Source organism: Cupressus sempervirens, chromosome 7, assembly GCF_028749045.1.
Source record: "Cupressus sempervirens isolate cs-2001-9-10 chromosome 7, ASM2874904v1, whole genome shotgun sequence".
NCBI classification, from domain to species: Eukaryota; Viridiplantae; Streptophyta; class Pinopsida; order Cupressales; family Cupressaceae; genus Cupressus; species Cupressus sempervirens.
In genome coordinates, this window is record NC_143124.1 from 178,333,114 (window position 1) to 178,344,182 (window position 11,069).

Consider the following 11,069-nt stretch of genomic DNA (forward strand, 5'->3'; position numbering starts at 1 on the left):
TACTCTTCTAGCCGAAGTAACTGCCGCCAACAGCCAAGAAAGGAGTTGCCAAGTTCATATCTGCCGAAATAATGAAAAGTAACTGCTGAACTCCGACCTTTTCACAGTCCAGGAACTGCCCACTTCTCATTAAAACGATACCAATGTTTGACAGATCAATACGGAAAAATACTTTGCCGCCGGAACTTCTTCTATAAAGCCTTCTTCTTCTTTTGCGTTTGTATTATCTCTTTCAAGAGCGAAAGTAGAAAATTTCACCTTCCTGTCGGAGTTGCGCTGCTCTGTGTCTCGCTGAGTCTGTTTGCATCATGTCACTTCCAGTCGAGAATACTAAAGCAGATATGGCAGGTCTTTCGCCTAATCTGTTCAGGGTGATGCGCATTGTCCCTGACATGCAAGACTACAGCTTTGTTGAAAAGGTTCAACTTCCAGAACATGAAATTTTAAGGCTCTGCAATAAGCTCCTGCCCGCTTCTGCTTCCGCTTGCTTAGGAAACCCGCCAAGAATTCGGATCGATTTCGACGGATTAAATAAGCGGTCCTTCTCTGCCGTGGGAATGTATGGTGAGAAGAAGATGATGATACGCATTTTCCGAATGAAAGGTCTGCTGGAGGAGTCTGTTGTGGCTCAATTGGAGGGCGGGAAATTTGAGGCGGGACTTTACATAATTGCTCCGCAAGAGTCAGATCGCCCTGTGGTTGCTTTCTACTGGCACGAAGGCGACCACTTCAAGGAGGCCTCTAGGAAGGACGTTTCCTGCAATTTCATCAGGTATTTGGTTGAACTTTGTGATTATGTGTATATTTGTGTGGAAGGGAGCTACGATTTTCATACTCTGGCTGCTTCCATGGCGAGCTCGCGCTCCAAAGCTTCGCGTACACGAAGGGTTCATGTAACTAGTGTGAAAAATTCCGACAATGATGCTGATTTGTTGCCTGGTTTTAATGTTAGAATTGATGGATGGGGTTTATATAGTAACAAAACCTCATCAGCACACGGTGGAAATAAGGATGGTGTGGTTGATTATAACAGTGTTCTGGTGTTCTGTGAAGGGTTTCAAAGGTGTAGTTTCATGAGAGCGGAGGTTAAGGAGAAGGAGAAGCTTGTATGGAAAGCCTGCGAGTTGTCCCCAATGAAGAAAGACTTGAAGGTATTGAGCAGCAATTCTGGACCTGCAATTGTACCGGCATGCGGTGAGCCTGTGGAATTAGTAACCCTGAATCCTGAATATGAAAGTTTGTTTAAAGTTTTTCATCTCAGCTCTGGAGAATTGTTGGTTTTTATCCATAATTTCAAAGATTCTTGCCTGCATTTGTATCGCTCACCCAAGATTGGGTCCAACATAAATAACATGAGTCCGATTCATACTTTCAAACGGGGTTTTGATTTGTTGTCTGTGGATGAAGGTACGCGATCAATGGCTCTGTATGATAAAAGTAGATCCAAGATTGGGATATATAAGTTTGATGAGTCATTTAGGAAGGTTTACGGGACTGGTGTAGAGGTTCATCTGGAAATATATAAAGGCAGCAAGGTCATTACATGGATGCATTTGATTCCACGCAAGATGGAGTTGCTTTTGGTTGACGATTCAAACACTATGAGGGTGTTGGAAATCCATGAAAAGCCAATGATGAAGTCAAAGCAAATTCCCCTCCCTTTGCAGCAGCCTTTCTCAAAAGCATGTATCTCTGCCGATGGGTTCTTCTTCATTGTGTTTAGGCAATCTCAATATTCAAGCTGCCTTGATGTGTTGCGCGCAGGGTTTGATATAATGTTGGAAATCTATGTTTTGGGCGATCTGATGAACCATCTGAAGACCATTAAATTCTTTGCAGATGAAAACAGGACACCGGATTTGGGTCATCTGCAAGTGAAGATTAATAGCTTTGGACCACAAAGTCATCTTGTACTGCATAGTCCTGATGATGCTCCTGGCTTTCTGTCTTCCCATCTTCTCAAGACCGTCTCGGCTAAAGAGGTAGTGCAACAAGAAGTCCAAAACAAAGTTCCTGATGGGGATCAGGGTGAAACAGAAATAGGTGGTCCGTGCCCTCCTCTGGGTTACATATATCATATTTTTGACAAATTTGCAACCACTCCAGCATTGTTTCCACCAGATAAGAAGGACATCAACTTCAACATAGTACTAGAAGACAGCACGGACCCCTGCAGCGGAGAGGCATGCATCAAATATCTGGAAGCTCTTATTCGGAAACTAAGGATAGCAAAGGACAAAGATTTTTCAAACATAAAGGTTTGTTTTCAAGCTGAAAATATAGAGAAATTGGCAGAAAAAATTGAGTGCTTGTTCTCGGATGCAGAAGATTACAATACAAAATTGAAAGTTGGAATGTGGATCCGTAAGCTTCTTTGCCTTGTGCCCATTCAAATTGCTCGGGCAGAAAACAACGGAATGGTTGCTTTAAAGGATGGACTTCAAATCCCTTCTCATGTTAACTTTGCGGATTGCGTATCACTTGCCAAATTGATGCGCTTCGGGTTCTATGATGCTGTTCTCAACAGCTGGAGGGGTAAAATTAGGGTAATATCTTCCATGGGAAAGCAGAGCAGTGGGAAGTCGTATTTGCTGAACCATTTGTCAGGTTCTCTTCTGGATGTTTCAGGCGGAAGGTGCACTGATGGTGTGTGGATGACCATCACTACAGGAGGAGACGGCTGTCTCTATGTGCTCTTGGACTTTGAGGGGCTTGGAAGTTTTGAGCGAAGCGAACAAGAGGATATGCTTCTCTCCGTTCTCAACGCTGCCCTCAGCAACCTTACAATATTCAACAAAAAGGTATGGCTGGCTGCACACTCTGAAACTCTAATTTGCTTTTAGGAAAATGACTTAGCCAACCCCCATTGTAAAAAAAACTATGTTGTTACAATCTATGCTTCAGTAGTTCAAAACTTAATTCAATCCTGGTATAACAGGATTTTCATCTTGACAAGGATACAGAGTCTGCTTTCAGCCGCTTCCAGAGTGGCATAAATCTACTGGAGCAGGACAAGAAACTATTCAAGGGCTTATTTTACATTGCAATAAAGGATGTTGATGAATCTGATGTAGATGACCTTATCCAAGAATTCCATGAGAAGATATCGCAAATATGCAGCAGGTCTCAGGAAAACTTCATATTAAAAATGTATGATGGGAAGTTCGAAATTGCTGCTATGGCTCCTTATAACCGGGCAGAATATTATCATGAGAGCTTGATGGAATTGGCACAGACGGTATACGAAACAGATTCTTGCTATGATAATGGCTCTATTTTCTTGAAAGACCTTAAGCTTATAATTGCTCAGATTGCAGTCAAGGATTGGTCTTCTGTCGACAGTAAACGTGTGGCTATCATAGTTGACATTTTAAGGAGAAATCTCATGTGTGCCATCAATATGGGTTGTCTTTCTCTTTCTCCCACTAATTCAGATGAAGAAATGCAGGAGCTCGTGAACTTTGATACACAGGAAGAAGTTCCTGACAAGCCTCTTGTTGTTGGCGAGTCAGTCCTCATCAACATTCAAGATTCAGGGTTGAGTTTAGCACCTTGCAAGGAATCATCAACATCTAGTTCTATTACTATTAGAGATTTGTTAGCTCAACTGAGGCTAAAACTAGAGGCCGTTGTACCTAGGAAAGGAAGCAATATTGATTCCTGGCATTCCATTTTGGAGAGGTTCCTTAGTGCAGTGGCAGAGAGAAGGCGTGATCGAGTTCAACGGTGGATAAGCTCAAACACAATGGATTTCTACGATAATGATGAGGTGGAAAGGTTAGTGTTGGAGGCAGATGTAATTCTTGGAAAAATAAAACAAGGTTTGTTTGTCTGTGGGTGCAAATGTTCTCGATGTTTTTGGAGATGCGTGCTTGAGAAAGGCCATGATGATGATCACTCTTGCATGAGTAGTCACTCCTGTACTGAGCCCTGCAGTTATTGTGTTCGTGAACGGGGAGAGGAAGAAGAAGCTGAGACCTTAAGCCTGTGCAGGGATCTGGCTGGGCATGAAGGTGGTCACAACTGCAGAGAGAAAAATCATACATGTGGACAGACATGTCACTTGTTTGAAAAGTCATCGAATTGTAACAAGTTTTGTTCTCTTGAACCTGAACACCTTGGCAGCCAGCACAAATGCAACTCCCCACAACATAAATGCAAGATTTTATGTTCTCTTGAAAGCTGCAACAATCCATGTGCTGTGGTAGTTGAGCTTGACCACGAGCAGCATCAGTGCCATGAAACATATTGCCCATGCCCATGCGTTATAAATGGATGTAGCAGGACATGTGGAGTGAAGGATCATTTTCATGGTGTGGAAGATCCCAATGTAGAACATTTATGTGGAAGTGAACATGGATGTGCAGAGAAATGTGAAGAGCCCGGGATCTGTGAAATCCTTACAGAGCTTATGAGACAAACCAGGGTTTTCGAGGGACAGAGGGGATGTTTTCAGTATGAACATATCTCAGAGCAAAATGGCGTACGCAAAGGATGTTGCATTCCCATACCTCCTTTTGAGAGGAAGCATCGAGGGCCACATATTCACACCAAGAATGAACTGTCTGTGCACTACTGTGACACCAGATGCCAAGCTTGCAGTTACTTCTGTCGGCGTCCAATGGGTCACCTTGGCTTGCATGAAACAACTCATGGGAATATGAGGAATGTAAGATTCATTTCAGAGGAGGAAGATATTGACATTAAGGATCGAAAGTATAAATGGGGAGAGAAAGGAGAGGCTGAGATGTGCAATATGTATTGCAAGAAACAGGGGCGGGGTCATATCCATTTGGTTCCCTGTAAAGGCTCTGAGATGTGTACTAGCAATCTCTATGATGGTGCCAGGCACGAGACTGTGAAATATGGACCTGATTTTAATGTTCCCAAAGATGAGATGACTCATGAGACTTACTGGGAATATATTAGATTTGCTGATCCTTGCACAAAAGAAGAGGGCACTGAGTTTGGCCTGTGCAATCACTATTGCAAATCAGAGGAGCACAACTTACAGGACAAGGGTTCTAAAAAATCCTATTGCATTGAGAAACTGTGGCACGAACCCATCTCAAAAACTGGGCAACGAATGAACTCTGCAGGCTATGTGACTGATGACGGACATCATTTTGGCTGCGATCATTCTAATAACATACCTTATCATGTCATTTTTGTGATTGATAAATCAGGTTCAATGGGCTACTCTGATATTGGCCCTACAATGGCCAAATTTAGCAATCATGACTGTAGGTTGGGATGTGTATATGAGGCCATTTTGAGGTTTATTCAAGCTCGGTTAAGAACAGTATGTGAAGATTCAATATCAGTGGTCTTATTTGACACATCTGCAAGCGTTGCTATAGAAATTCAAGATATGGAGGAAGCTGCTGTCGATTCACTTATTCAATACCGCGCAGATGGAGGAACCATGTATTCATTTGGATTGGATGCTGCACATAAATTAATGATCAAAGCAACCAGAAGCCAAAAAGAGGACACGAGAAAACCGGTTGTTATATTCTTGAGTGATGGGGAGAACGGAGGTGGAGAGGATCCTGTTTCTTTAGTGAATAGAATGAAAAGGCAGGAGCCTAAGATGACACTTCATACAATAATGTATGGGAAAAATCCTGCAATGAGTATCTTGGAGGAAATGGCCAAGGAAGGAAATGGACAGTTCCAATTAACTCTGGATGGACTTCAGCTGGCTCAGAGTTTTGAGAACCTCGCAAATAGCCTCAAGCCTCGAGTTGCAGCCTTAATGTAAGGTTGCAGATTCCTTCCCAGCTGCTTCCTTGTTCTGGTTTTCGTTCTTTGAAGTATCAATCCACTTGGTAATAGTTTGGGTTTAGGTGTTTTTATTTTCTCCACAGTCATAGATACAGTCCAGATCGACCTGCTAACATTTTGAAAGGTAAATATAGGTTATTCCTTTTTCTAGCTTTGTTGTCTGTCATGGGGTCTTGTTGTGGCCTGTTTAATATATAGATGTTGTATAGTGGATTTTTACTTTCAGTAGCAGAACGTAGACGTTGGTGTCTTTTGCATCAAAATTGCTACCTGAAGTGATAGTAGTTTTGTAGTTTCGTGAAGTGATAAAACCCATCCTGTGTGTTGAAGTATATTTGAAGCATTTTTCTGTAGTTTTGTAAAGATCTGAAGTGTCCCTGATATTTGATGTTTGTTAATTAATTAAGATCAATATTGAATTGTCGATTTTAGAAATGAGCTTATGGAAGGTTTTGGTCATGACCAAATTTGGCTGTAATTGAGCATTTTGATGGTTCTGTTGACAGAGCATTTTGAATATTAAAATTAGACTCTATTCTCAGATTCAAGATGGGAAATAGAAATTCTTATTTTCATTTCATTCCGCCATACTACCACTCTTGCAGACTATATTGTTTAGGGATGCAACTCTTAACAAGTCTGCAACCTGAATGTGTATATATATATATATGAATGAGGATATGAAATTTATTATCAAAAGAGCAAATAATAGCTGGAAGTAGACTGCAAAAACTATTCTAAATCCCAAATAAACAATGATTAAAGTTGGTCAATGTTCAAATAGATTCGTTGGACAATCTATTTGCTGTTTAGATTGATATATGAACTTGTCAAATTGCTGGCAAAATTTATTGAACAATCAAAATAATAATAAAATCAGAGCAAATTGAAAATACTTAATAAATATATTATTTGCACAGTGAAAAAAACAGAGCAGCTTAACAACACTTGGAATTATATTATCTGCACATATATGCAGCAGTCTGCTGTTAATGTTCTTATACTCCAAATGGAAGGAGGCTACAGTATTTGTTGAATTTATGTAGATCTCTAGAAGATTCTTGAAAATATGGTGAAAAGAAATCTAACAAGTGAAATTTATTGTGAAACATATTTATAATAGATGTTCACACACACGGTAGGGTAGCTTCTATAAACATTATTCCACCAGCTAACTTCCCTGACTCCATAATGTTTACTTGGAGTGGATAGGAACTTCCTTGAATTATGTCTAAGTTCAACAAATTTGACAATAGGCAGCGCTTTGCTAAATAGGTTAGCAATTTGATCTCCTTTCTATAAAATTGTAGTTCTATGACCTGTCTTTCAATCAAGTTACGAACAAAGTGATAAAGACCTATATGCTTAAATACCTAGTTTGATAGTTCTTTGATTATGATAAGATATGAGTGGGAGAACTTTGTGGGCAGTGTGTTTTGTCAAGTAATTTTTTAAACTACAATGTTTTTCGAGATGTTTCTGATGAATCAATATATTCAGCTTTAAGGAATTGGACCAGATCCAAGATGAAGGATGTATTCTAAAATTGATTTTCTATTATCAAAGTTACTTGTATAATTACAATTTGTGCATCCAACTAGAGTAGACTCCTCCATATTTGAATCCAATGCCAAGTTGATAAGTACCTGTAATGTATTTTAACATTATTTTAGTTTTTTTTTAATGTTCAATGCATGGATTTGTCATTTACTTGGATACAATGTCAATTTCATGTGCAATATTTAGACTAGTTATAGTGGGATATAAAAGACCGAGAACAAGTTGTCTATACATTTTTCCATCAATCTTTTGAGTAGAGGTAGCACTCAATTTCAATTCTACTTTCACAATTTACTCATATTAAATGTCTTTAATATATCAAGAGTATAGTTTGCCTGACAAAAGCATGATTCCTCCTTTTTCTTTCCAAACTAGCATGCCAATGAAATAGTGCATGAATCTTCGATCAATTATTTCAAAAGATTGTTTGTGGTGATCCTTGGTACTTTCAATACACTTTGTGATCTCTTGCAATGATCAAATTCTCTACATATAATACAATTACAACAATTTGACCATCATTATGTTTTACAAACACATCTAGATAAACTTTACTTCTTTTAAATCTTACTTCTATGAAGTAGTCATTTATTTTGGAGTATCATGCCCTTGGAACTTGCTTAAGATCATATATTGAATTTTTAAATTTACAAGCGAAATTTTCTTCACCTACTTTAACAAATCCTAGTGATTGTTGCTGATAAATTTCTTCTTTTAAATTACCATGTAGAAATGCACATTTTACATCCACTTGAAAATTATTTCAACCAAAGTTTGCAGCCAAAACAACTATTGTACAAATGGAGTTCATTTTAGTAATTAGAGAAAAGGTTTCAATATACTCAACACCTATTTGTGTGAAATATTTAGCCAACATCTTTGCTTTATGTTTTTAGTGGCTCTGTTTGATGTGAAGCTTGTTTTCTAGGTCCATTTGCACCAAAAAAATAAAATTTCCTTTCCTAATTGTTATCGATTCCCATGTTTCATTTTTCATATTCCATGGATATGGAGCGATAGGTTGTTCATATTAGAGAACACTTAGCTATTACCCAAGATTGACAAAATTGTGTAGATGGTCATAGGTTAGATAATCACTTTTCAATGGGTAACCATGTCTTTTTGCAAGTTTGGCCATAAAAGAACCCCATTTATAATGAGAAAGGCTCTAAGTTAACACAAGATTTTGTCGGGCCTTTTGAGATCTTTGAGAGGATTGGCCATATTGCATATTGCTTGTCATTGCCACTTAGCCTATTGTGCATCCATGATGTGTTTCATGTTTGTGTTGAGATAGTTTATTCTTGAGGTGTCTAATGTTTTTAATTGAGGTGTTTTACTTGCAGAGGGTGGACAACTTTCTTTGAAGTCCATTTGTGTTCTTCAAGATCATAGGTTGACCTATAGAGGTTGAGACACCGAGTAGGTAAGGGTCCAATGGGACCCAAATGATGAGGCTTTAGCTACTTGGGAGGATGTTTCATGATTGACAAAATTATACCCCTATCTTTTTATAGCTTCCTAGGAGTAAGCCTATGCCTAGGGATGGAGGATTTAGTGTTTGCCATGTGGTTGCATTTTTTTTTTCTTATTTTGATTTGAGCTAGACACGTTTATATATGTCATGACTATTTCTAATTTGATTTTGTATTGACATTATGAGATGTTGCTAGTTATAATACATTATTTTAGTTTTTACTAACATCATCGCTCACATAGATGATAGCTTATAATACCAAATTTGATCTTATTTTCATGGTGATCCAACTGTGATGTGCCATGGTGTTTTATGATGATAATAGATTTATTTTCTATCAATGAATATTTGACTATGCTATCTTGATGTTGTTACAGATCCATAGTTTATGTGCTTTGTTATGCTTTGTTCAAGGTTTTAATTGATATATGCTCTAATGTCGTAAATGATATTTATTGCTTTAATTTAAATAAAATATTTATTTATGATGTTTATTTAGGATTAAATATGAAAGGAATGGTCTTGTAACATTCAAATACTTATGAATGTTTACACTACTAAAACATCTTTTCACTAGTTGCATTTTTGGATTATTATGCATATGTGTTTTAGATATTCATACTATGAGTGGCTACACTTGATGTGTGCATATTTTTGTGAATAGATACTAAATATCAAATCTATCTTGTAATGCCCCGCGAGGGAACCCAAAAGAAATTAACCTTAAGTTTCACTAAGTTTGCCAAGACTTTTTTTTTGAAAGATAATAACAACAAGAGATAATATAGCAGAAGCAATAACTCACATTCATACAAAGCAATACATTAACAATTACATCTCTTAAGGGTTCCATGACATTGAATCACATACATAAGTTTTATTAATACTAAATTCAATACATAAAAAATCCACATCATAGAATAACCACAAGTACAAATCCAATAAAATAATATACAATTACATAAGATGCCACATGGTATAACCAGAATGCATAATCATTCGATGTACAAGTCACAAGGTATGAAAAACTCAAAGAATATACATCATGAATATATTACAATCATCTCATAAGATCTCTGATAATCAAGAATAGTACAACAGAATATTACCATCCATCAGAAACACAAGATCAAAATGAAAGGAACAATTGCATAAGCGCATCCAGCAACGACATCCAACTGTCAGATCTCAATGGTATAAGAAACACTATCACCCGACCTCGTAGAATCTAAATGGCCCACTCCACCATGCCGAGGAGATAATCTCAAGTCCCATACAAATATCAATCCACAAGTCATAACCAACATCTAGGTCAAGGAAACACCTGATAGCAATCTATCTCAAAGGTACCAAGACACAAGTAACATCTAATCCCAGAGGCAACAAAGATAGTTAGGAAATCTTCTATGTACACGAGCCAACTCTAAGGTTAACCTCGTAGCCTCTTTGGACTTTGACCCCTAGTGTCTCTACGTGGCATCAATATCCTTTCATATAGACAAGGCATACTAACAAGGTAAGGTCACAACCAAACATCCTCTCTACTCCCATCCTAGCCTGTACTAGCACTCAAGGCATGGGCGAGGAAAAATATTGACTCTTATTAATTCATTTTAAACCCATTTAACAAAATTTTATCACTTATTAAAACAACTTACAATGGGTTTACCCAGGCAACCTCTTTAGAGCTCCGACCTCCATTGCAAGCCACTTCCCAACATACACACAGATTACCTACCCTAAGCTAACAAAAAGTACAACTCAAAAAATTACAATTTTCACATCAGTTCTATACAAGCAATTGCAAAGAACCTAAAGATAAATCACAATATTCACGTCAGTCCTATACAAACAACTAGAAAGCACCAAAAGATAATTGATCGAAACTCTAGGGTTACAAAAAGAAAGTCACAATAATCACCTCAATGCTATAAAAGCAACTAGAAAGCATCAAAAGATAACTAATCTAAACTCAAAGGTTACACCAAGAAAATCACATCAATCGCCTCAGTTCTATACAAGCAATTGGAAAGCACTAAAAGCAACTAATCAAAACTCATCATAGAAAATAAGTGAATACATCACAATGGTCAGGAATAAAATATCGTGACCAAATAATAAACATTGATCCATATCTCAAAGATCAAAATGTAAGCCACGACATCTCATATAACATCATAAAACATTTACTCCTAGGCCTCTGGTAAACATCCAAAACTGATCAACATACTAAGTCAAACCCCAA

At 37.9% G+C, this 11,069-nt stretch overlaps 1 protein-coding gene across 1 annotated transcript; it reads left to right on the forward strand.

The window, feature by feature from the left end:
- The first annotated feature begins 207 nt into the window (after positions 1–207).
- On the forward strand, positions 208–6,222 carry LOC149546086 (uncharacterized). The gene is made up of 2 exons (XM_089790996.1): positions 208–2,801; positions 2,939–6,222. The coding sequence occupies exons 1-2, from the start codon at positions 309–311 to the stop codon at positions 5,762–5,764; spliced, it is 5,319 nt and encodes a 1,772-aa protein (XP_089647122.1). The 5' UTR covers positions 208–308; the 3' UTR covers positions 5,765–6,222.
- The last annotated feature ends 4,847 nt before the right edge of the window (positions 6,223–11,069 follow it).

What these genes read in the sequence shown, in the direction of transcription:
- LOC149546086 (XM_089790996.1), top strand. Translation starts at nt 309, where the DNA reads ATGTCACTTCCAGTCGAGAATACTAAAGCAGATATGGCAGGTCTTTCG. An exon ending in TTACAATATTCAACAAAAAG is followed by an intron (nt 2,802 to 2,938) that starts GTATGGCTGGCT and finishes CTGGTATAACAG; the next exon opens with GATTTTCATCTTGACAAGGA.